Source organism: Oncorhynchus keta, chromosome 10, assembly GCF_023373465.1.
Source record: "Oncorhynchus keta strain PuntledgeMale-10-30-2019 chromosome 10, Oket_V2, whole genome shotgun sequence".
In the NCBI taxonomy this organism is placed as follows: domain Eukaryota; kingdom Metazoa; phylum Chordata; class Actinopteri; order Salmoniformes; family Salmonidae; genus Oncorhynchus; species Oncorhynchus keta.
Window position 1 is genome coordinate 56,503,148 of NC_068430.1, and position 27,500 is coordinate 56,530,647.

Genomic DNA, 27,500 nt, shown 5'->3' on the forward strand with positions numbered 1-27,500 from the left:
GCAGGTCGAACAGAATTAGGCCAATTCCCTCCTCTGATTAATATCCAAAAGAGAGCCACCAAATGTTATTTTCATTTAAATACAAGTGACAACCACTCATCTCATTACAATTCCTCAACTGCCAAGAGGTGACCATAGAGAAGAGTCCCCTTAACCAGCGGCTCAGTTCACTAAACATTACCAACCGAACAAAGCATCAGGACAGCACTCAGAAAATCTGGCCCATCCAAATGATCACAAAGCTAACATAGAAATGTATCACCTATTGGAAAGACAGACAAAAAAATCTAAGTAAAAAAAAAACAACCTTTTTAGCTCTAAACAGACAGTACATGGTGGCAGACTATCTGACCACTGTGACTGATAGAGAACTGAGGAAAACACTGACTAGGTACAGACTCGGTGAGCTCAGTCTGGTCATAGAGACCGGTCGACTCAGGCAAACCTGGCTGCCCAGAGAGGACAGGCTGTGCTCACTCTGCCCCCGGGGAGAGGTAGAGACAGAGCTGCATTTCCTATTACACTGTGGCAAATACTCAGACCTAAGATAATCTTTCTTTAGTGGACAGAGAATCTGGAGAAAAAGCTCATATTTATTGGATGAAAAGCCAAAATGTGCAGTTTTGACAGCCAAATATGTGTCCTCCTGCCACAACAGAAGGGACAGCCAGTGAAAAGTGCAATGTAATGTCAATATTTACCATTTAGTTTGAACATGACTGAAAAGCCACATGGCAGACTTGCCTACTACTACTTTTAATGCATTATTATTCTCATTAATGTTGTTGTTAATCACAATACACGTTCCACTACTACTACTACTATTATTATTGTTGTTGTTACGAGTGTACCTCGATAATGAGTGAGATGCTAATTTTGCTTACCTCTCAGCCTGCCTCCTCTCTATCTTCTTTTCTCACGCTCGCTATCAGTATCTCTCACACACTCTCCATTTACGCAAAATAGCCTCCGTCTGTGTCTGTCCGGAGCTCAGGGTGCAGGAAAACCAATGTAACATGTTTCAAGATTGTTAGCACAAGCTTTGGGCTGGACCAAGTTGATAGTTGATGCAGTGTTTCAAGTTCCTTGCAGACGAGCCATGTGTAGCCAATGTGATTAATTTCAATCAGGATATTTTTCGACCTGCAGGCTGCCATCTTTTTTATTTGTTGGCTTTATATAGTTGGCAATAGAAGCCACTCTTAGATTAGTATAATATTTCATTTAGAGCTAGATATAAATGGTATTTACCACATGACAATGATTTTTGAAATCTGATTTTTTTTTATATAAAGTCTTCGTAACTGGCACGCAGGTCGGTAGACATGGTGAGATAAATTGGCACTCCAAATGGAAAAGTTTGCCGACTACCTGGTGTAGCCTTTAAGTGGCAACTTTGGGAGCGGAGTGGCAGAATCTGCGAAGGCCAGCAGCAGCGGGGGAGGTGTTGGTTCGGGAAGAGTTGAAACATTTCTTCTGGTTAGGCTATCTTGATATTTGTCTCCCTCTTGAGTCATGTGTGTGTCTTCATTATTTAATCAGTGTTAGGGCATCAAACAAGCTGTGTAGCATACATGTAGTTGATTTGATTAAAACACATAGGGTGTGTCTATATATGGGAAAAAAAACAACGTTTAAAAATGTCTACCAGTTGATTATTTAGGGGGGTTCGGACAGCCCTACACTCAATCCATATACTGTATATACACACACAGCACCCTCTCCTTATCCTACCCTATCCTTTTCTATTACCTCTCTTTACCACAGTGTAAAACGTTAAGTCAGCTACGCTACTGGAGTCCATATAGAAAGCAAGCATACTTTACCACTGAAAAGTTGGTTTAAAGTTGCATCGATGTTCAATGGTGAGCATTGCAGTAACCCCGAAGTAAAGTGATCCGATAAATATATAATGGCTACTAAATAAATAGTCCTTTAAGTTCAGCCTAAAAGCATGACTTTTATTTTTTTAAATTCTGTCTGAATATTCATTAGTTGTAGTGAATGAATTAAAATCATCCAATCACCATGTGGCGACTGAATGAACCAACCAATCACGTACCGTGACATTGCTGTGTGCCGGAGTCCTTATCTACTGAATGCACATTGCTGTGTCTCCTTCCCCCGTTTCCAACGGCACATTATATGTGAAATGTTGGGACCACAATGTCGAAACAGGGGTGCCGAAAAAATGATCTAAACAGAGTAACACACACTCACATATTGCTGACAGTGGCAGATCACCCTTACCGTGGTCCGATACCTACGGGATGCATCTGGGTTTTCAGGGGAAATGGAGAGAGAGCCTGCCGACCTTAAGGCAAAGCTCCATCTTAACTCCACGTTTACTTGATTCATTAAACAGTGCATAAGAGAACCGAACCCCACAGTTTCTCTCTCTCTCTCTCTCTCTCTCTCTCTCTCTCTCTCTCTCTCTCTCTCTCTCTCTCTCTCTCTCTCTCTCTCTCTCTCTCTCTCTCTCTCTCGCTCTCTCGCGCTCTCTCGCGCTCTCTCTCTCTCTCTCTCTCTCTCTCTCTCTCTCTCTCTCTCTCTCTCTCTCTCTCTCTCGCTCTCTCTCTCGCTCTCTTTTGTCAGGACCAGAAAGGGAAAAACCGCTGCTCAGGCGTTTCATTTATGCCCGCTACGTTAGGTTAGTGTCACATAGATGGATCATCGTCATAGGTAGTCGTTAGAGATTTAGACGCGTACCGTCTGTTGCGCAGGGCCTGTATTCACAAAGCATCGGAGTACGAGTGGAGATCTAGGATCAGTGCTTGAGAGAATTCTGTTGAACAAGAGATCCTGTTAATCATGGACAATAATATTAAGAACTTAATTGATTATTAAGAATTCATCCTGGGACTTGTTCTTGGAATTACACAATCAGCAGCTATGTAACCCTATCCTATTAGGGTAATTGTCTTCACTGAGAGAAACAAGAGAAGGCCAAGTGTACTGAATGTTAGTCCATGTTGTGCTTATGACTCAAATGAGCCATGAACGTTAAAACAATGTAAATGAAACATAAATAAAAGATATTAGTGTATTAACTGTTTTTTTTAAATAAAGTTTTTATTTATTCACTTTTCAGTCAATCAAAACCCAAATAATCTGAACCGAAATCGACAGTTCAGTTCAGACTTTATTGTCCCCAAGGGGAAACTTGGTTTCGGGCAGGGGTAACATGCTACAAGTAAACACCATAAACTCTCAGCAACAACACTGTGTTGTCTTTCAGTGAACTTTAGGGTCACAACACTGCAGCAATACCAATCCAACTGTGCCGTTGCTGTATTTGTGTCGTTGCAGTATAACTACGACGGCAATGACATCAGCGACCTGCCCGTGGACCTATCGGTGGTGTGGAATGGCAACTTTGTCATCGACAACCCCTACAACATCCAAGGTAAGCGCTAGACTTTAGCTCAGCTGGGTAGCACAGTCTTGTGGCACGCCTGAGACCCGGATTTGGATGTCAAATGCAAGCACTGTCTAGTTATATCAAATCAAATGTTATTCGTCGCATACCGTACACATGTTTAGCAGATGTTACTGCGCGCGTACCAAAATACTTGTGTTCCTTGCTCCAACAGTGCAGCGGTATCTAACAATTCACAACAATACACACAAGTCTGAGAGTAAAAGAATGGAACTAAGAAATATATAAATATTAGGAGGGACATTTATTTGAATACAGTATACACAGTGCATTCGGGAAAGTATTCAGACCCCTTGACTTTTTCCACATTTTGTTATGTTACAGCCTTCTAAAATGGATTGAATTGTATTTTTCCTCATCAATCTACACACAATACCCCATAATGACAAAGTATTTTTTAGATTTTTTCCCCAAATGTATTAAAAAAAGGGGAAATATCACATTTACATAAGTATTCAGACCCTTTCTTTACTCAGTACTTTGTTAAAGCACGTTTGGCAGCGATTGCAGCCTCAAGTCTTTTTGGGCATGATACTACAAGCTTGGCACACCTGTATTCAGTGAGTTTCAACCATTCTTCTCTGCAGATCCTCTCGAGCTCTGTCAGGTTGGATGGGGAGTGTTGCTGTACAGCTATGTTCGATCAGGTTCAAGTCCGGGCTCTGGCTGGGCCACTCAAGGACATTCAGAGGCTTGTCCCGAAGCCACTCCTGCATTGTCTTGGATAATCTTGTTTTTCGTTGTCTAAGAGTCTTTAGGTGCCTTTCAGCAAACTCCAAGCGGTCTGTCATTTGCATTTTACTGAGGAATGGCTTCCGTCTGGCCATAATGGCCTGATTGGTGGAGTGCTGCAGAGATGGTTTTCCTTCTGGAAGGTTCTCTCATCTCCACAGAGGAACTCTGGAGCTCTGTCAGAGTGACCATCAGGTACTTGGTCACTTCCCCGACCAAGGCCCTTCTCCCCTGATTGCTCAGTTTGGTCAGGCGACCAGCTCTAGGAAGAGTCTTGGTATTTCCAAACTTCTTCCATTTAAGAATGATTGAGGCCACTGTGTTCTTGGGGACCTTCAATGCTGCAGAAATGTTTTGGTAAACTTCCCCAGATCTGTGCCTCAACACAATCCTGTCTCGGGGCTCTACGGATAATTCCTTCGACCTCGTGGCTTGTTTTTTTCTCTGACATGCACTGTCAACTGTGGGACCTTTTACATAGACAGGTGTGTGCCTTTCCAAATCATGTCAAATCAATTTAATTTTCCACAGGTGGACTCCAATCAAGTTGTAGAAACATCTTAAGGATGATGACTGGAAACAGAATGCACCTGAGCTCAATTTCGAGTCTCATTGCAAAGAGTCTGAATACTTACGTAAATGTTTTTATTTTTTCATAAATGTGCTCAAATGGAAAGAAGGGGGAAAAAAATGTTTTCGCTGTGTTATTATGGAGTATTGTGTGTCGAATGATGACGAACAAAATGCATTTCATCCATTTTAGAATAAGGCTGTAACTTAACCAAATGTGGAAAGGGGGAAGGGCGTCTGAACCCTTCCCCCGAATGCACTGTGCATATAGCAATGGATGCGTGACAGAGGCGGTTCGATGAACCACACTCCTGTCAGGAGTAAACCTGCGTGACTTGTGTTAGCTCCCTGCGGTCATGTCTTGGGCTGTAGCTCAGAAGGCTACACACAGTTTTGTGGCACTCCAGAAAAGTTCTGAAATGTCTGCCACTCACTGTCACCACTTGTACGACGCCTTGTGGGAGCTTCTCCAAGTGGATGACCACAGCCATGGCAGTGGCATGGAGATTCCGTTTTATGTAAGCTACCACTGCACGTTACATCATTCATGGAGTGACCAAAAGGGCCAGTTGGAAGCCAAGTCGGGAAGTTATATACATGCTCTGACACGCTATAAGGTTCAAATATACTCTCTCAGATAGCCCAGTAAGTTTCTGCCGTGCTAAAATGCAACTCTGTGGATGGCAAATGTGTGGCTGGCAAGGGTCTTTTGCACGTGTAAGGGATTTGAGGAAACTACCATGCATCCCTTGTGTGGTATTTAGAAAGACACAGAAATGCATTCACACATGTTCTGAGCGTACGCGCACACCCCTAGCCTCAGAACTGGACACAGTCACTTCACACTCACCTTTCTGTGACGTCGGTTACTTAGGCGTGGAGTGGGTGGGCCGTTCCACAAACACCCCCCCCCCCCAGAAAATAAGTGATGTTTTCCGTGGATGAATTGTGTACGCCCAGCGTTTTGCTGTTGTTGTCGCCACGGCAGTGGGGGGTTGTAAAAGCAGGGGCTCCTGCTGCGATGTGAGATGGAAGATAACATCACGTTTAGGGAATTGTTCACTAAAGCCTCTACAGCCAAACCCCACAACAATCCAGATTCAGACACAACGTACCACAACGGGAAGTGTAGCTTTGTACTTTGTCTGAATAGTGAGTACAATGTATCTCAGTGTCAATGATGGATGAGTGTTTGAGGTGGTGAAAGGTAGGCAGTGACAGATTGGAAGGAAGGCAAGTATGGGTGCAGGGTTTTTCTCCAACCAAGCAGCACACCTGATTGTCTGAATCAATTAAATGTTTCAATCACAGTTAAATTAGGTGTGTTGCTCATGTAGTGTGTGTCTCTCACGTTCTCTCAATGTGTCTCCCTCATCCTCATTTTAACGAAGATAACCATATAACGATGCTCCCTCGCTTAACCCCCGATATGTAAATGTAATTAAATCACTCATTTAGTATAATTTAATTGGCCCAGGGTTACTTTCAAGTTAAAGCATGACCAATGGGATTTGAGAGGCTGAAAATGTTCCTCTGCCGAATTCTTGCGGCCATTTGAAGTACCGCTTTGCTTCATGGCATATAACAAAATGGAGTAGTGTAGTTGTTTGGGGTCCTATTGTTGAAGATTTTTGGTTTTTAGAGGTGACATGCGAGACATACTTTGCAAGACTAAATTGTGACCTATGTCGGAAAGGGTTGGTGTCATTTCAGGCTTTCGGATGCGAACTAAACATGTTCTCTCACCCTTTCCCCCACTTCCTCCTCTCTCTCCCCCTCCTCCCTCCAGCCCACCTGTATAAGTGCCCTGCCCTGAGGGACAGCTGTGGGATGTGTCTGAAGGCTGACCCCAGGTTTGAATGTGGCTGGTGCGTCCAGGAGAAGAAGTGTTCCCTGAGGCAGGAATGTGCCCCCCTGGAGAGCAGCTGGATGCATGCCACCACGGGCAACAGTCGCTGTGCCCACCCGAAGATCATAAAGGTACGGATGGCAAGGGGAGGGGGGTACTAGGGTGGGCAGCGAACAGCATCCATATAAGGAAATCCTTCAACTCAGGGGGGAATAATACGGCGTCCATATTAGGACATCCTCAGACATTTAAGTGAAGTGTGCAAGGAATTGGAGTCAAGTTTCAATGTGAGGTTAGATATTTGCATCACATGGCATGAAGGGGATAATAAGGGATAGAGGACACAGTTGGAGAGGTAGCTTGCCCACACAGACTGTATAGTCTTACAGATGGGCAGGACAGAGGAGGCAGTCTACGGGACGTCGCTGAGCACCGAGACGACTGATGAGGGGAGGTGTGTGTGTGTGTGTGTGTGTGGCGTGACATTATCAGCTGTTGCAGTGGGTAGCCATAGCGGTGGTCCTCGTCTGGCCGTAGCCCAGGTCACTGTCCCAACAATGTAGCACTGTCTGTTACACACACACACACACACACACACACACACACACACACACACACACACACACACACACACACACACACACATACTGCTGTATGAACCACGTTAAGCATGAATGTAGACAGATTTGTTCTCTCTCTCTATTCCCCTTCTCTCTCATTCCAGTTGTTACACAAATGAGATGGGGAGTCTACTGTTTTTCAGAAATAAAATGCCCCTTTTTTTCCATTTGTTTTCGACTACCACCACCTTGAAATATGTGTATGCTTCTAAACTGCGGAGGGAAAGGATCCCGTATCCCCTCGGTTTCTGAATGCTTAAAGGAGAATTTCACTATTTAGGAACCGAATCTGTATTTTTTTTTTTTTGCGTAAATGCCATGTTATAGAAAGGTCCAAACACTTTTTCTTTTGCAATTTGAATTGGTTTTAGAGAAACTTAACCCCCAGCAGCAATTGTCTTCCTGGTCCTCATTCTGTGGCTCCAAAAATCATGTACAAAGACAACAAAACAATGCGTCCTTTAACCAATGGCACTCAGTATCGTGATGCAGGTCTTAAGGTGCCGTACACGTGAAGTTGTGTCCTTCCGAAATGTATCTGCAACGTTATAATCCATTTTGTCGAACTCAAGCGACACCTGCCTGCGTGTGCATATTAGCGTGCATGCGTGTACTTCCTCGTTCCAGCTCGGCTGACCTTGTGATTGAGTGACTGGCGACGTGACTTAGCTACAGGTCACCACGAGATACCAGAACAACTTGAGTGAGTGAATAACGTGTTTCCTTTATTTTGGCAGTTACCTGTAGCACACAGTTGACGGGAGGAATTGGGAATGAGGAACTACACGCATGCACACCAATATCACTCGAATTCCACAAAATGGATTAGAACATTGCGGATAAAGTTCGGAATGACGCAATCATGTGTACAGCGTCTAAAGACCTGCATCACGATACTGAGTGCTTTGCTGTTTGTAAAAGGATGTGTTTTGAGTGTTTTTAGGAGCCTTTTGTTAATTTGCGTCAAAAAAATAAAGAGTAGGTTCCGAAGTTGTGACGTTCTCCTTTAATGGAGATATTGGGATAATTGGGGCACTGGCACACACAAATCCATTTAGTTAATGCTCCCTCTCTCACCCGCGCTTTACTTATCTCTTTAAAACAAGCTCACAAGAGGTGTGTGTGTGTGTGGGGGGGTTAAGCTTAGCCTGAGGGGAAGATGTTGGTAGCACAAACAGCACACAGTGGAAAAAGCAGGGGTACAGTACAAGAGCTTCAAAAAGAGAGGTGGGAGAAGAGGGTTTGGAAGGCAAGAAGACGAGTGAAAAGAGGAGATAGGCAGAGGAGGAAGAAAGAGCGACTCGACAGCGAGACACTAAAAAGGACAAAAATAACCAACGGGCCACCAGGCATTGTTACAACGCTGCCTTGACACTGCCATGTTGTTTTCCTCTGACATTAACATTACAGGAACCTTCGACAGTGGACAGATGACAAACTGAAAGAATCTCACATCCCTCTTACGCTAGAAAGACCATTTCATCTTCCTCCCAAATTGAATATTACCCCGCTTCTCAACGCCCCTACTCTCAACGTCCCTACTCCCTCCTTCCCTAAACATGGACTCGCTCTCTGTGCTCTGTTATTTCTTTTCTCTCTCGCTCGCGCTAATCTAAGTACGCTAGCCACTTTGTGGCCCTTTTTATTAGCTAGCGGATTAGCCCCTAATTTAATTTGGACACGTGTTCGACTGAGATTAAAGGCATGGGGATTGAGAGGCGTTTTTGTGCTATTTCTCGCTGTTAACTCTAAATTCAGTTTGACACGGTACAATAGTGAGCGGTAGGGTACCACATTGTTAGCCTGTTATAATGCTAGTACTTTGCTAAGTGCATTACCCACTGTGTGGCCCTTTATGACCTAGTGGATTAGCAAGTAATTTCATTGGGACGACTGGGATTGAGAAGCATTTAATTATATTTCTCCCTGTAAACTTGATCAGTTTGACGTTGTACAATAGTGCATGGTAGGATCCACATTGTTATCCTGTCAGAGTGAGGTTGACGGTGTCCTAATATGGACTCCGTGATGCTTTAATATTGCTAGTGGTAGTTGCATTAGTCTCGCTCTCTCTCTCGCTCACATGTGGAGTGGGGCAGACTGAAAGGCCATTTCACCATAATTATTTGTAATTTACCCCCTATGCCTGCTGTGGCCCTCTATCTCTCCCTCCCTTCCCCTCTTCATCATGTCCCCCCCCTCTCCTTCTCCTCCCTTTCTTGTTCTCTCTCTCACTTTACTATAAAATTGACTTATAAGAATTGTGTTAATTTTCCTGATGTTTTCATGCGTTTCTCCCATGAGGGAGAAAGATGAACTGATCTTGCATTCACAAACAAAAACAACCGGCTCCCTTGAGACTTGTCCCCGCAAATATCAACAAATACACACACACGCACACACACCGACACGTAAACACAGCCACTCGTAACCCTCACACACACACACACACACACACACACACACACACACACACACACACACACACACACACACACACACACACACACACACGTCATTTATACAGCAATGAACTGTCATAGGGTTGGCCTTTCCTCCTCCTTGGTCCTCTATCATCCTTCATCTCCCCAGCAGTTCTCATAGGGTTTGTGGAGCAGCATTAAGACCACCCCTCGGAAACCAATTAAGTGTGTGTGTGTGTGTGTGTGTGTGTGTGTGTGTGTGTGTGTGTGTGTGTGTGTGTGTGTGTGTGTGTGTGTGTGTGTGTGTGTGTGTGTGTGTGTGTGTGTGTGTGTGTGTGTGTGTGTGTGTGTGTGTGTGTGTGTGTGTGGGTTCGTTCTCTGTTGGAACTGCTCATTGTAAAAGGCGACTGATTTCCTTGCTCCCCCGCCCTCCCCTATGTATTGTTAAGCCGCAATATTGGCTATTGCTGGACATTGTGTGTTAAGCTCTCTCTTTCTCCATTTCTCTCTCCTGTAATTATCTCCCTTTCTCTCTCTCTCTCTTCCTCCCTCTCTAGAGTGCATCGACCTAGCCACAGCGATTTACCATTGTTACAACACTAAACACACCACCACAGCAGTATTATAGCACTCAATGAATACCACATCCACAGCTGTGTGACAAAGGACCTTTCTTCCACTGTCATTTCGATATTCAAAACAACGTTATTCATGTTTGTGATATGTTTTATTAAAGAGTACTAGTTCTGAGTACAAGGGTATATTTTTATCCCAGTTTTTCACCCTAACAGTAATTCTACAGTGCAACGCTGACGACAGCTAGTGCCTCTCAGTGAAATGGACAATGATTGATTTGCGAAACACCTATATATTGAATGTATAACGGTAGCTCCATAGTGACCCTGAAGGCTTGTTTCTAGAACGTTCTATCTCTGTCTATTACTGGGATTAAGTCCAGTTTGTATGACCAGGTCCATTATATTCTTCCTATGTTTCAGAACACATATTATTACTTCATGTGAAATATGCATGATGTGTTCCAGGTATGAATTCATACATAAAATGGCAAGAAAAAGTGTGAACCCTTTAGAAATACTTGGATTTCTGCTTAATTTGGTCATGAAATTTGATCTGAGCTTCATCTCGGTCACAACAATAGACAAACAAAGTCTGCTTCAACTAATAACACACAAACAATTATATGTTTTCATGTCTTTAAAGTATGTGAACCCTTGGATTTAATAAATGGCCTTTGGCAGCAATAACCTCAACCGAACGTTTTCTATAGTTGCGGATCAGACCTGCCCAACAGTCAGGAGGAATTTTGGACCATTCTTCTTTACAAAACTGTTTCACTTCAGCAATATTCTTGGAATGTCTGGTGTGAACTGCTCTCTTGAGGTCATGCCACAGCATCTCAATCGGGTTGAGGTCAGGACTCTGACTGGGCCACTCCAGAAGGCGTATTTTCCTCTTTGTTGATTTACTGTGTTTTGGGTTGTGGTCCTGTTGCATCAACCAACTTCTGTTGAGCTTCAATTGTTGGACAGATAGCCTAACATTCTCCTGCAAACTGTCTTGATAAACTTGGGAATTCATTTTCCCGTCGACGATAGCAAGCTCTCCAGGCCCTGAGGCAGAAAAGCAGCCCCAAACCATGATGCTTCCTCCACCATACTTTACAGTTGGGATGAGCTTTCGATGTTGATTTGCTGTGCCTTTTTTTCTCCACACATAGTGTTGTGTGTCCCTTCCAAACAACTCAACTGTAGTTTCATCTGTCCACAGAATATTTAGCCAGTAGCGCTGTGGAACATCCAGGTCCACTTTTGAAAACTTCAGATGTTCAGCAAAGTTTTTTTTGGACTGAATTGGCTTCTTCCGTGGTGGCCTCCATTGAACACCGTTATTCTTGTTTAGTGTTTTACGTATCGTAGACTCGTCAACAGAGATGTTAGCATGTTCCAGAGATTTCTGTAAGTCTTTAGCTGACACTCTAGGATTCTTCTTAACCTCTTAGCATTCTGCGCTGTGCTCTTGCAGTCATATTTGCAGGACGACCACTCCTAGGGAGAGTAGCAACAGTGCTGAACATTCTCCATTTATAGACAAGTTGTCTTTCCTTGGACTGATGCACATCAAGGCTTTTAGAAATACTTTTGTAACCCTTTACAGTTTTATGCAAGTCAACAATTCTTAATCTTATGTCTTCTGAGATCTCTTTTGTTCGAGACATGGTTCACATAAGGCAATGCTTCTTGTGAATAGCAAACTCAAATTTTGAGTGTTTCTTTTTTTTCATAGGGCAAGGCAGCTCTAACCAACATCTCCAATCTCTTCTCATCGATTGTACTCCAGGTTAGCAGACTCCTGACTCCAATTACCTTCTGGAGAAGTCCTTAGCCTAGTGGTTCACATACTTTTTCCAACCTACATTGTGAATGTTTCAATGATGTATTCAACATAGACAAGACAAATGCAATACTGTGTGTGTTATTAGTTGAAGCACACTGTTTGTCCATTGTTGTGACGTAGATGAAGAGATCAGATCAACATTTGATGACCAATCTATGCAGAAACCCAAGTGATTCCGAAGGGTTCACCATTCTTTTTCTTGCTGCTGTAAATTCATGCGACTGAATGTTCAGTGATGTCCCAAGTCTTTATGGCTCAAAATGCTTTAATATGACCACCCGAGACTTAATTGTCCCGACTAGATGTGTGCTGTTCGCGTGACGTGCACACACACACACACACACGTTCAGATCCTCTGCGTTTCCTCTTTGTCTGCAGATGAAACCCAGAGGCCATTTCCAGCCCCCTCCTCTCCATCGGAGTGGATTCTCTCCCAACTGTAGATGTTCCCTTTCATTCGGGTGATAGGGCTCTGCCTGCTCCACTGTATTCGTCTTAGATTCAGCTCTCTCCTCTCAGACTCCTTACCAGACGCTATCGCCAGACCAGATCAGCTGCACACAGTGACGACAATAGGCCCCCACACAGAGAGCGCGGCGCAGTCAAAACGCCCTCTCGTTTTCTTTATCTGAGTCTTTTTTTCTTTCGCTATTCTTTCTTATTCTCTCTCTCTCTCTCGCTTTTAAATGGTCTCTCTTCTCTTCGCTCTCTCGCTCTCTCGCTCTGTGACTGGATTGATAGACACGTTCTGTGCAAAGAATCAGCCAGGTGTAACGTTCAGTGTTGTCCTTTGTCCGTTTGATAGTACATGTGACACGCACCCACTCTCTGCTCTCTGGCTGTTTTTCTACGACGTCCGTGTCATATTTACTGTTTTTCTACGACGTCCGTGTCATATTTACTGTTTTTGTACGACGTCCGTGTCATATTTACTGTTTTTCTACGACGTCCGTGTCATATTTACTGTTTTTGTACGACGTCCGTGTCATATTTACTGTTTTTGTACGACGTCCGTGTCATATTTACTGTTTTTGTACGACGTCCGTGTCATATTTACTGTTTTTGTACGACGTCCGTGTCATATTTACTGTTTTTGTACGACGTCCGTGTCATATTTACTGTTTTTGTACGACGTCCGTGTCATATTTACTGTTTTTGTACGACGTCCGTGTCATATTTACTGTTTTTGTACGACGTCCGTGTCATATTTACTGTTTTTGTACGACGTCCGTGTCATATTTACTGTTTTTGTACGACGTCCGTGTCATATTTACTGTTTTTGTACGACGTCCGTGTCATATTTACTGTTTTTGTACGACGTCCGTGTCATATTTACTGTTTTTGTACGACGTCCGTGTCATATTTACTGTTTTTGTACGACGTCCGTGTCATATTTACTGTTTTTGTACGACGTCCGTGTCATATTTACTGTTTTTGTACGACGTCCGTGTCATATTTAATGTTTTTGTACGACGTCCGTGTCATATTTAATGTTTTTGTACGACGTCCGTGTCATATTTACTGTTTTTGTACGACGTCCGTGTCATATTTACTGTTTTTGTACGACGTCCGTGTCATATTTACTGTTTTTGTACGACGTCCGTGTCATATTTACTGTTTTTGTACGACGTCCGTGTCATATTTACTGTTTTTGTACGACGTCCGTGTCATATTTACTGTTTTTGTACGACGTCCGTGTCATATTTACTGTTTTTGTACGACGTCCGTGTCATATTTACTGTTTTTCTACGACGTCCGTGTCATGTTAGCAGGTCCCCTGGTGTAATGTTGCAGTATGTCATTTGCTAGCCTCTAGCATGCTAGCCTTGGGCTAGTGACAGCCCTTGAAAGTGAACAAAAGTACAGACATGCTTTCAGATCCTCCCTCCTATAGATGAACGGGGCTAAACAGTAGATGGACGGAGAGAGAAAGAGCGAGAAATGGAGAGACGTACACATAGATACCGAGAGACGGAGGGAGAGAGGGTCACAGTGGGCCGAGGCAAAAATACCCGTAGTTACGCAGCGATGGCATTGTTTGTGTTCAGGCAATGTGCCCTGCTGTGCTCCAGTTAGGGGTAGGATGTCTGTGTGTGTTGCACATTTGCATGTGTGAATGTCTGTGTGTGTGTGTGTGTGTGAGAGAGAGAGAGAGAAAGACTAATGCCCGTGAGAGTGCTTACCTCACATGTGTATAACCTTCCATGCACACACACACTCACACACCAAATATGTCCAGCCGAGGGTCAAAATGTCACCTCAGAGACCAGCAGTTGTAGGGGGTTTGAGCGAATAACCATGAACCATGAATAACCAGTGAGAGGGGAGTCAGACAAATGGAAGTCGCCCCCAGCGCTGATGTAATTAGCGCAGGTCTTAATCATGCTAGTGATGAACGATAGAGACAGGGCCGCTGTCTGTATGGGGCAAGATGAATGGTCTACTGATTAGTACAGGGCAGCTGTGGGCAGCCATTACTGTGAGTACCTCTAAAGCACCCTCAGGGTCATTCACTACAGAAAAAGGGTCATAACCTGAACTCTTTCTAATAGCATTTAGTAGATTAATAGCTGGGTTAGGGAGAGAGAGAGAAAGAGAGAGAGAGAGAGAGCGGCCAACTGGTGTTTTGACAAAGGAGTTGGATGGGCGAAGAAACATCTTAGTAACTGCTAACGCAACCTTTTGAAAATGTCATTTTTCCCGGACACTAAGTTGTGTTCAAGATCACTTGTGGAAGCTGCAGATACGGACCGGACATGAACTTGTGAATTCCCACTTTTTTTTCTTCCCCCATCCAGGTTCTGTACCACATTTGTGGTCAAAATATAACGCTGCACCCTGTGGAAACGTTAGATGTACGCTACTAGCCTCTCTCGACAGACATTCACGTAGCTCGAAGACTTTCTGGCGAACAAGAATATAGGCTACTCGAACGGACATTCCAGTTCACAATGCCATTTCAACTGAACTGACTGTACCTATTTAGGGTGCAGTCAACGTGTTATAGTCAGAGGGCCTTTCCTTGGTCTAGTAATTCTGTTTATTTTTCAAACAACCCTAATATATCTGTCCTCTCTCCAGTTGTCTCCAGAGACGGGTCCCAGACAGGGTGGAACCATGCTGACCATCACAGGGGAGAACCTGGGTCTGCAGTTCAAGGACATCCAGACGGGGGTCCGCATCGGCAAGGTGGCCTGCACCCCCGTGGAGGCAGAGTACATCAGCGCTGAACAGTGAGCAACTTTTAGTTTCTCTATCTCTCTCTCCTTTTAAAATGTTTTTTTTTCATGCGGCCTCTGTCTTGATGCTTTTCTAGTTATATATTTATCTCTCTTCCTCTGCCCACACATTCTCCAGTCTCTCCCTCTCCCGTTCCTCCCCTTTTAACCCATTGTCCGCGTTCTCTTACTTCCGGGTCTCCTAGGAGACTTGACGGACTCCCTTCCATGCCCAGAGAGATACAGAGCTCGCACAAACACCCTTTTTTGTCCGTTTTCAATTCAATTTGACGTCATAGACTCACGCTGACTCATAGTGTGAGCGTTTGACGCTGACATGAAGGACCTGATTGGTTTAGAGACAAAGATGACAAAAGGAGAGCCGCTTCTCCCCGACCACCACAGAGGCCATCAACAAGTGAATATATTGCCTGTGTCACTGTCATGGGTTAACGTCACCACCACAATCACCTCCAAGCGCGGAAGGGGGGCTGGCTAACGCTTAACCCCTGTTACAGTTAAGGCGCGTTGCTTGATGACAAGGACGGCGGTGGTCCACACGCCCCGAAGTTGTCAGGGTAATGTAAAGGTGTGTTCTGCACTTGGAGCGACTCTGGTGGCGACTGGCCGTGTCACCTCCGTAGCCCTGTCAGAGTCGTAATGACGGAGGTGTTAGGGTGGAGAGGTGGGTTACGGCAATGAGCATCAGAGGTCAAGGGTTAAATGGTGTGCACGGTGTGGAGATTGGAGGAAGGTCGTAGTGGAATAAGGTCTGGTCTGGTCAAGCTCGGCACGCACACAGGTCACATGCAGTTGTAGTCGGAAGTTTACATACATTTAGGTTAACTTGTGTTTCAACCACTCCAAACATTTCTTGTTAACAAACTATAGGTTAGGACATCTACTTTGTGCATGACACAAGTCATTTTTCCAACAATTGTTTATGAACAGATTATTTCACTTCTAATTCACTGTATCACAATTCCAGTGTGTCAGAAGTTTACATACACTAATATGACTGTGCCTTTAAACAGCATGGATAATTCCAGAAAATGATGTCATGGCTTTAGAAGCTTCTGATAGGTTAATTGACATAATTTGAGTCAATTGGAGGTGAACCTGAGGATGTATTTCTAAGCCTGGAAGCCTGGACCTCAATCCTATAGAAAATTTGTGGGCAGAACTGAAAAAGCGTGTGCGAGCAAGGAGGCCTACACACCTGATTCAGTTACACCAGCTCTGTCAGGAGGAATGAGCCAAAATTCACCCAATTTATTGTGGGAAGCTTGTGGAAGGCTAGCCAAAACGTTTGACCCAAATTAAACAATTTAAAGGCAATGCTACCAAATACTAATTGAGTGTATGTACACTTCTGACCCACTGGGAATGTGATGAAAGAAATACAAGCTGAAATAAATAATTCTCTCTACTATTATTCTGACATTTCACATTCTTAAAATAAAGTGGTGATCCTAACTGACCTAAGACGGGGAATATTTACTAGGATTAAATATCAGGAATTGTGAAAAACTGAGTTTAAATGTATTTGGCTAAGGTGTAAATTTACAACTTCGACTGTCATCACAGATGCACAGACAGACGCACACATGCAAAATGGAGTACACACATATAACAACAAAACTGTACATCTCCTCAAGCTTCTTAAGCGCTCTCTCTCTTTTATTTTCTTCCACTTTGACTGCTTAATAGTCCCCTTATCTTCACTGTAATGATTCCAGTGAGAATGTTAATTATCTGCTAAAAAGTCTCCTCGCTGTAATCATTGTCCCTCCCTGCGTGAGACCAAACAAATAAACAATTGCATCGGAATGCGGATGTCATCGCTGCAGCGATGGAGAGCGGTTGCCGTGGCCACCTGCAGCGAGGACAAAAGCAGCAGAGTTAATAACTCATCGCAGGCGGAGGGTGGGGGGGGACAGCAACGAGATGGGAAGGATACGAGCTCGTTCAATTAATCACCGCCCTCCCCCCACTTAAACCCAGTTCTCTCTCTCGCTCTCTCTCGCTCTCTCTCGCTCTCTCTCGCTCTCTCTCGCTCTCTCTCGCTCTCTCGCTCTCTCTCGCTCTCTCTCGCTCTCTCGCTCTCTCTCTCTCTCTCTCTCTCTCTCTCTCTCTCTCTCTCTCTCTCTCTCTCTCTCTCTCTCGCTCTCTCGCTCTCTCTCTCTCTCTCGCTCTCTCTGTCGCTCTCTCTCTCTCTCTCTCTCTCTCTCTCTCTCTCTCTCTCTCTCTCTCTCTCTCTCTCTCTCTCTCTCTCTCTCTCTCTCTCTCTCTCTCTCTCTCTCTCTCTCTCTCTCTCTCTCTCTCTCTCTCTCTCTCTCTCTCTCTCTCGCTCTCTCTCTCGCTCTCTCGCTCTCTCTCTCGCTCTCTCTCTCTCTCTCTCTCTCTCTCTCTCTCTCTCTCTCTCGCTCTCTCTCTCGCTCTCTCTCTCGCTCTCTCTCTCTCGCTCTCTCTCTCGCTCTCGCTCTCTCGCTCTCTCTCGCTCTCTCTCGCTCTCTCTCTCGCTCTCTCTCTCGCTCTCGCTCTCGCTCTCGCTCTCGCTCTCTCTCTCGCTCTCGCTCTCGCTCTCTCTCTCTCTCTCGCTCTCTCTCTCGCTCTCTCTCTCGCTCTCTCTCTCGCGCTCTCTCTCGCGCTCTCGCTCTCTCGCTCTCTCTGTCTCTCTCTCCTTCTATTTGGCTAATTAACAGTCTGGAGTGTCTGAGGCTGGTGAAACATGAGGTCTAGGGCTGTGTGTGTGTGTGTGTGTGTGTGCGCGCGCAGATTACTGACATGTGCCCACGTCTGTGTGTGTGTGTGTTCTCGCCTGCGGTGCCCATCCTCCTCAGACACTCGTCCTCTGCCTCAATCATTTCTAAAATGGATTTTCATTTGGCCAGCCGCCGCCCAAGGCCAAACACAAGGCTTATGGGGTTATAATATCCTCTAATACTGTCGTGCAGACACAAAATGGAGCCTCTCTCTCCTATCATACCTCTCCAGGTACAAGTGGATGTCATCACCATCACACACTGTATCCCGGCTATGGATATGGGCAAGGCCGTTGCTATGCTCTGTGGCATGGTTACCCTTGGACTAACGCTGTGGATAGGTCAATGGTTATGATGATCATATTTGTAGTGTCACTCACCAACTCTCTCTCTCTCTCTCTCGCTCTCTCAGGATCGTGTGTAAGCTGGCTGACGCGACAGGCTACCGAGTGCAAGAGGCTCATGTGGAAGTGTGTGTGAGGGACTGCACACACGCTGACTACAAAGCCATCTCACCCAAGGCCTTCACTTTTGTGGTAAGCCCCAATCATACCTGTGCTCAATTGTCCTTCTGTAATGTTGTGTCCTTTCATCATTGAAAAAAAACAACAACAGTGGATCCCAGAACAAATGAATTCCTGACACGTGTTGATTTATTCCCCTTCCCCAGTCTCCCTACTTCACGCGTGTGCAGCCCTCCAAAGGCCCCCTCTCGGGGGGCACCCGCATCACCATCGAGGGGAGCCACCTCAATGCCGGCAGCGCTGTGGCGGTCAAGATCGGCCTACACCCCTGTCGCTTCGAGAGGTGAGCACTCTGACAACCCTGGAACAATGACTATTGTGTTTTTAGGCTGCATTGCTTTGATGTTTTGATGTTATGGCAAGGAAGAACCCACATTTTTGGATGCGAATGACCGCCCGCCATTTGTGAAGGAAATGGCTTGTTACGGGCATGACTTCATTTGTTTTTTGGAATGACTGCCCACCGTTTGTGTTGGGAATGACTTCCTCTGTTTACGGGGATGACCGACCTCTGTGTGTCTGGATTTTTACTTATTTGCTTTCCAGTGACGACAAATGATCTGGGAGTTAGGGTTGAAAAATGCTCTACGTGAGTCACGTTTCCATTTTGGGCTATAGGTTACGGGCTGGGTAAGTTTTCCGACACTCTGCCAGAGAAGCTAGAAAGGTGAGACGGCAGGACACGGAGATGTTCTGTTCTCCGGTAGCAGGTGCTCTCTGTCTCCATAGTCTTTCATGATGAAACACGCGCTCTAACTCGCACGCACAGTACCAGTCAAATATTTGGACACACATTGTAGGGTTTTTCTTTCTTTTCACAATTTTCTACATTGTAGAATAATAGTGAATGCATCAAATATTGTTTTAGATTTTAGATTCTTCAAAATAGACCGCTTTGCACTCTCTTGCCATTCTCTTTTGGCAGTGCTTTTCCAACCGTCTTGAAGGAGTTCCCACATATGCTGAGCACTTGTCGGCGGCTTCTCCTTCACTCTGCGATCCAACTCATCCCAAACCATCTCAATTGGGTTGAGGTCAGGTGTTTGTGGATGCCAGGTCATCTGATGCAGCACTCCGTCACTCTCATTCTTGGTCAAATAGCCCTTCCACAGCCTGGAGGTGTGTTGGGTCATTGTCCTGTTAAAAAACAAATAATAGCTCCACTAAGTGCAAGCCAGATGGGATCGCGATTCGCTGCAAAATGCTGTGGTAGCCATGCTGGTTAGCTGTGCCTTGAATTCTAAATAAATCACTGACAGTGTCACCAGAAAAGCATCCCCACACCTCCTCCATGCTTCACGGTGGGAACCACACATGCAGAGATAATCCGTTCACCTACTCTGCGTTTCACAAACACACGGCGGGTTAGAACCAAAAATCTCAAATTTGGACTCATCAGACCAAAAGGACACATTTCCACCGGTCTAATGTCCATTGCTCGTGTTTCTTGACCCAAGCAAGTATCTTCTTCTTATTGGTGTTCTTTGGTAGTGGTTTCTTTGCAGCAATTCGATGATGAAGGCATGATTCACGCAGTCTCCTCTGAACAGTTGATGTTGAGACGTGTCTGTTACGCGAAACTCTGTGAAGCATATATTTGGCCTGCAATTTCCAAGGCTGGTAACTAATGAACTCTGGGTCTTCCATTCCTGTGGCGGTCGTCATGAAAGCCAGTAATCATAGCGCTCGATGGTTTTTGCGACTAAACTTGAAGACACTTTCAAAGTTTTTGAAGTTTTTCGTGTTGACTTACCTTCATGTCTTCAAATAATGATGGACTGTCGTTTCTCTTTGCTTATTTGAGCTGTTCTTGCCATAACATGGACTTGGTCTTTTACCAAATAGGGCTATCTTCTGTATACCACCCCTACCTTGTCACAATACAACTGACTGGCTCAAATGCATTAAGAAGGAAAAAATGTCACAAATAAACTTTTTAACAAGGCACACCTGTTAATTGAAATTCATTCCAGGTGACTACCTCACGAAGCTGGTTGAGAGAATACCAAGAGTGTGCAAAGCTGTCATCAAGGCAAAGGGTGGCTACTTCAAAGAATCTGAAATATAAAATCTATTTTGATTTGTTTAAACACTTTTTTTTGTTTACTACATGATTGCATATGTTATTATTTCATAGTTTTGATGGTTTCACTATTATTCTACAATGTAGAAAATTGTCAAAGTAAAGGAAAACCCTTGAATGAGTAGGTGTCCAAACTTTTGACTGGTGCTGTATACACACACACACACACACACACACACACACACACACACACACACACACACACACACACTCAGCGAACTCGCAGCGTACCGTGCACTCATCTAAAGCCTCAAATGAACATGTGTTAGCAGATGGCGGGAACGTGGCTCGTTAAGACCTCTCAAAGAAGAGGGTTTGGGAATTTCTCTGAAATGTAGAAAAGAAAAGAGAACTGAATCAGAGGAGAACATGGGAGAAGACAAACGTTCCTCACCGTAGTAAAAGATCCAGGATATACCCATGCATTTATCTTGCAACGCAGACTGTAGTTTTCCGGACCAATTAGCTTTCGACGTAATTGCGCACAAGGCACTTTCAACATGATTGGTGGGTGGTATATAGACAGCCGTATGTCACATGATTTGTACAAGAGGCATATATGCATGCAGCAATGGCATCTGTTGATATCGGGGAAACATGTTGAGCTAAAACATTGACTGGCTCTGGAAAGAAAGCTGCTGTCTTTGATATAGTATTGGAATTACCAAAAATAGTATGATCTAAATTGATGGCAATGTCGATAATATACTGTATGATGGGATACATTTTGAGCTGTTTTGGTCCAGTCACATGGGGTTCATCTCAATAGTCTGAAGGTCCCTTCATCTCTCCTCGCCTTCATCTGCGTTGATCTGAAAACACAGGATAGGTGAATTCAAGGTGATGGATTCCCACCGGCGGTTTGATGCCACCTTGTCTAGTTTGTAGCAGTGCAGATGAAGGCGAGGAGAGGAAGCCACTCTAGACTATTGAGATGCAAACCTCGCACAGCACAATTCAAAGCATCGTTCTTTCAGTCCCACTCTAGCTGAGCAACATTCTATGTCTCTAAAGTAATGGACTTGGAAAGCGTTTTCCCCTTTTCTCGCGTCACGTCCAAACATTTTGCCTTTCATCTCCAAGTTCAACGTGGCCGCTTTAATCAATGCCTATTTACCCCGAGTCATTCAGCCACTTATCTCCCTCTAAAACCAATTTCTTCCCCTTCTCTCTCTCTCTCTCTCTCTCTCTCTCTCTCTCTCTCTCTCTCTCTCTCTTCTCTCTCTCTCTCTCTCTCTCTCTCTCTCTCTCTCTCTCTCTTCTCTCTCTCTCTCTCTCTTTCTCTTTCTCTTTCTCTCTCACTCTCTTTTCCCATTCTTTTGAACCGGCTGACAACAACCTTGTCAAAATATGTACGGCATACCGCGGGTGTTGCCGGCGAGTGTTGTGGATGCAGTTGCCCGGGCAACGTGGTGGTGCAAGCGGAATACAGAAAAAGTGCTTTACTTTTTCTTTTTCCTTCCCTTCTTCCCCGTACACCTTTCAGCGGAGCCCTGGAAGACGGGGCGTTTTAAATTGCTTCTTACGAGACAGCAGGGATGTGCTCGCAGAAAAGCATCCTTGCTTATTTTCCCTTCCACTTAGTTCCCCTCAGCTGCTGTCGTCTCTCTAGTATTTTTTCCCTCTTTCCTCTCCCTCTCTCTCCTCTCAATTTCTTGTCCATAACAGATGGGATTTGTGTATGAAATAGTCGTTGTGTAGGGTAGTTAAGTGTGTGCACTCATCACACACACGCATGCACACACCATGTGTACGCACACGCGCCATACATGTGCATCGATTTCGCATACATTCTACAGAATCTTACACACACACACACACACACATACATCCTAATATGCACACTCACAGGAACACTCACATTATGCAGATGTTCAATCACGGCAGGCTTCTGCTGTCTGCTTTGCCAACACTAAAACATTTCATCAGAGGAGATGGAAGTAGAGTGCAAAGTTTGTCCAACTAACCCGAACCGCAAAAGTTTCGTAATACAGCACAGCTGGCTAGGTGTCTGAGAGGGTTGCATCATCTAGGGATGACCGGCGTTCTCTGGGCCTCTGCCACTCCAGATCAGTCAGGGAGAGAGAGAGAGCAGAGAGAGGTCTTTGAAGCCAGAGCTCTGTGAAAGTCTGTCTGACGAAACCCCCGTCTGAAAACCTGAAAGCACTGGAGCTCTCTGCAGTGTGTGTGTGTGTGTGTGTGTGTGTGTGTGTGTGTGTGTGTGTGTGTGACATACTCTTCCCTTCATGTCAAATACACACATCACCCGGTGACATACTATATGATACTTTATTGTCCATTGTTTTTATTTATTTAATTTAACCTTTATTTAACTAGGCAAGTCGGTGAATAACAAATTCTTATTTACAATGACGGCCTATGTTCCTTCATGTAACACACTCCCTCTGCCCTTCCAGGCGGAGTGCCAGGGAGATAGTGTGTGTGACGCCGGCGGGTCTGACTCCCGGTGGTACCCCCGTCATGGTGGACATCAACTCAGCTGAGCTCAGGAACCCAGAGGTCAAGTTCAACTACACCGAGGACCCCACCATCCTCAAGATAGAACCTGACTGGACTATTGCAAGGTGAGTGGGAACTGGGCCTGTATTGACAAAGCATCTGAGACAAGTGCTGGTCTAGGATCTGTCTATATAATCATTATGATCTTAGATGCAACGCTGATCCTAGATCAGCACTCCTACTCAGTGGACACAGGCCCTGGTCTAAAACTTTGTCTTTGTTTTTTTGCTTTAGATCTTTTGATGGACAGTTTTATTTTAGTTATATTTGGAGTTCTGAGAGGATTGGATAGGTGTAAGGCAAGAAATGTGGCACTAGCGCCCTCTTGCAACTATATTGCTTAGACCTATCCAGTCGTCTCAGATTTTCCACAAGTGCACAGCGGGTAGGGGTTGATTTGGGATTGGGCATTAGTCTTAGCACTGAGCCAAGTATGCTGTAGGCACACTTCAGTTTCACACACAGTATCGAGTGACATCAAACACGCAGGCGCTGGTATTTTTTACCACACTTATTTTCCCCCTGAAAACGGGTACAACAGCAAATCTTCGTAGAAAAGGGACTCGAAAGCCGCTGGTAGCTTGTGTTGCAGTCGACGCAAAGACTGTATAAATATTGTCTGACTTATTCAAATGAGACAATGTAGTGAGCCAGTTTGCCACAGGAATATTTATGAACAAACACAAGCTGTGTACAGAGTAGGAAGTAGATTCCATTGCAAAACGGGCTTGAAAGAATGACCTAGAAAAACTGAGTTGGTGCTCATTGCTCAGGCAAGCAGGCAGATAGCACACTTGATGCTCCCTAAATAGTAACGTGGCCTTCTATCAACTCAAACAGTCTGGTTGACTGAAGTAATGTCATTCTGGAACACCTTCTATAGGTCACCTGTCTTGTAATGCATTATAAAGACATTACATGGTATTTATTATAAGGGACATTTGAACACTTTTCAACTCGACACTCAATTACTTTTAAAGTGACCCCCGATGTCATCATAAGAAGTCCTTTTCCTTGTATATATATTTGACTTCATGTAGAACATTTCAATTTTCACACATTTTGAAGCTGGTAGGGTGCTGCTGGACATTTTTTTTTTTTAAAGTGGTCAAATGCCCCTTTAATATGCATTTATAGTCTCTTATAAGGACCCGTAGAAGATTGAAAAGCAAGTTCAATGGAGAGTGGATCCAGGTGAGGAAACGATGAGCAACAAATTGATAAACCTAAAATGGCCGACCGTGGAGAAGTATGCACAAAGTGTTTAAGTGCTTCCATTCAGCCACCGGATGATTGGCAGGTGCATTTCAAGGGCACCCAAACAGACATGATGCCGTCAGACCGCAAAATGTCCGCCAGTCGCTAGGGGGAACGGGACAAACCACTACGGAGACATCACGAGGGGAAAGTAGAGGTGAAAATAGGCGAAGCGTTTCTAAAATCTCCGTAGGGGCCGGAGAGACGGTCGGCAGACTCGACACACGGCCGAGGTGCGAGGAGGCGAGCGGTCTCATTTGGAACGGAGGTGTGAAAGGAAGGAGTGGAGACGTAGAAAGGAGGATGAAAAGGTGTTAGCGTCGCTGGCGTTAGCCTCAGGAGGGAACGTGACCTCACTGGCTCGCTCGTTATTTGGTGTTTTTCTCACCGCTCCCGGAGGATTGGCTGTTTCTCCTCCCGGGCCAATCATGACGCGTGTACCTCGCAAAAGCACATTTGTTGCCGCATCCTCTACGGCAACCTTTTTCACACGCCCGCAACAAACATCAACGGTGGTTTCCGACACACGTTCACCACAAGACGTTGGTTAAACATTACCGAGGGTCGACACAACTCACTTGTTACTTTTCAGCTTGTGCTGGCACACTGACAGTCTCCCTGTGCTAACCTCGCAGTGACTAAACAGCACAGCGGAGATGTCACATAGGAATGGGTTTCACAACGTCACCTGGAATCAGTGCGCGTTGCAATCAATAGAAGTCAACTCCTACCAAGTGCCACTCTTGGTTACCCCACACCATCAACTCCTACCAAGTGCCACTCTTGGTTACCCCACACCATCAACTCCTACCAAGTGCCACTCTTGGTTACCCCACACCATCAACTCCTACCAAGTGCCACTCTTGGTTACCCCACACCATCAACTCCTACCAAGTGCCACTCTTGGTTACCCCACACCATCAACTCCTACCAAGTGCCACTCTTGGTTACCCCACACCATCAACTCCTACCAAGTGCCACTCTTGGTTACCCCACACCATCAACTCCTACCAAGTGCCACTCTTGGTTACCCCACACCATCAACTCCTACCAAGTGCCACTCTTGGTTACCCCACACCATCAACTCCTACCAAGTGCCACTCTTGGTTACCCCACACCATCAACTCCTACCAAGTGCCACTCTTGGTTACCCCACACCATCTTGCAGCCTCTTGAGTGGTGTTCCATCGACCCCTTTGTCTGTAACAAGTATTTGCTTTAGTGTCTTTACACAGATGAGCAGGTGGGCCTCGGGTAGGTTGGCTTGCATGCTTACTGATTCAAACTTGTCACATTGCGTCATGTCACTCTGGTTTAGGGAGGTCAGCTCTCCTGTGGTTGAGAGGGGGGTGTCTGGTGGGGACGTGGCTCTTGCCCATGTTACCCTTGTCCTCATGGGTAATTGTCAGGTGAATTGAAAAAGTCAAATGGTGAAAGGTTCAGAGAGCCAGCAGTTCCACAGTCTGGGTCAGGGCTGGGCGATATGGAATGAATGCAATATTCTAAATGCCTGTTTCACAGAATCAAGTTTTTTTTGTTCTTTTTTTTAAGCGTTTATGTCCGCTTGTCCTCATATGTTGTCTTTTTTTTTTGTCTCGTTCGCTTCTTCTGTGCTGTGCACCTTCCCATTTACACCAGAGATCGGTATATAATGATGAGATGCTCATGGTTCTGCCTTAACAATGGGAGTCATTGTCCCAGAGATGTCAAGCTTAGGTTCAAAATAATCGCATAGAAATGCATTGGGCTTATTTTGGACAGATTTTGGCAAGAGCGCTCCTCTTTCTCCCAAGCCCCTCTCCCTACCACTTACAACAACAAAGGTGAGAGATCACTTCTTCCTCTCTGACAAAACGGTTTATACTCGTAATTTGAGGTTTGGTCCAACAGAATCGCTCATATGCATACCAAAACGCATGGAGACATTATTTTACTATAATAGAGGGAGAAGATAACCTTTCGAACCATACACGGTTTACGTTTGAACTCAAATTTTGAGCAGAGCAGACACTACTAAAACGGATGTGCCAATGAACGCTCATTCTGGAAAATGAATGCTCAGTTTGTCGCGCACGCGCATTAGGGTACCACGTCTTGCTAGTAGCATTTTAGTCAAATAAAGATTACTATTCTAGCTGTCTAGACTGTTTTATAAATGTGCAATAAGCATAAAACAAATATGTGAGGAATTGGCAACTCGTTCATTGTGAGGAATAAGGTAGGCCACTTGATGAAGTCGCTTTGGATAAAAGCGTCTGCTAAATGGCATATATTATTATTATTATTAAAAAGAGAAGGAGAGCCGCAGACTCTCCGATGCAATAATTTAATAACCTGACGTTTCGACAGACAAGCTGTCTTCAATCCATCAAATGTATTTGTTAAGCCCAGCCTGAAACCCCAAAAACAGCAAGCAATGCTGATGTAGAAGCACGGTGGCCAGGGAAAATATACCTAGAAAGGCAGGAACCTAGGAAGAAACCTAGACTTCAACCAGGCTCTGAGGGGTGGCCAGTCCTCTCTTCTGGCTGTGCCGGGGGTTGAGATTATAACAGTACATGGCCAAGATGTTCATAGATGACCAGCCTGGGTCAAATAATAATAATCACAGTGGTTGTTGAGGGTGCAACAGGTCAGCACCTCCAGGAGGAAATGTCAGCTGGATTTTCATAATCGAGCATTCAGAGTTAGAGACAGCAGGTGCGGTAGAGAGAGAGAGAGTTGAAAACAGCAGGCCGGGGACAAGGTAGCACGTCTGGTGAACAGGTCAGGGTTCCATAGCCACAGGCAGAACAGTTGAAACTGGAGCAGCAGCACGACTAGGTGGACTGGGGTATAATGACAAACACTGCGGGTCACTAGTTTATATAGTGTCAAAGGACACACACAGGTGTCTGTAATCATGGCCGGGTGTGGCTTGATATCATTGGTTCATTTTCAGATATAAATAGATCATACAGAAACATGAGTGGATAGGAAAGCAACAATATGGCTACATGGGCCTACAAACATTTACAATGAATAGCAAAGTCACAAGAATGGCATCAGAGTCTATGTTGAGACCGAGGGGAGCAAGGGTCTTTAA

At 44.9% G+C, this 27,500-nt stretch overlaps 1 protein-coding gene across 1 annotated transcript in view; it reads left to right on the top strand.

Annotated features, from left to right (window-relative positions):
- Positions 1-27,500, top strand: part of LOC118389002 (plexin-A1-like) — a 302,199-nt gene that overhangs the window by 237,773 nt on the left and 36,926 nt on the right. The window contains exons 11-16 of the mRNA XM_052527317.1: positions 3,310-3,406; positions 6,531-6,721; positions 15,130-15,281; positions 18,444-18,567; positions 18,702-18,838; positions 23,056-23,223. Coding sequence (XP_052383277.1) covers positions 3,310-3,406; positions 6,531-6,721; positions 15,130-15,281; positions 18,444-18,567; positions 18,702-18,838; positions 23,056-23,223 — 869 coding nt within the window. The remainder of the gene's footprint in view (positions 1-3,309; positions 3,407-6,530; positions 6,722-15,129; positions 15,282-18,443; positions 18,568-18,701; positions 18,839-23,055; positions 23,224-27,500) is intronic.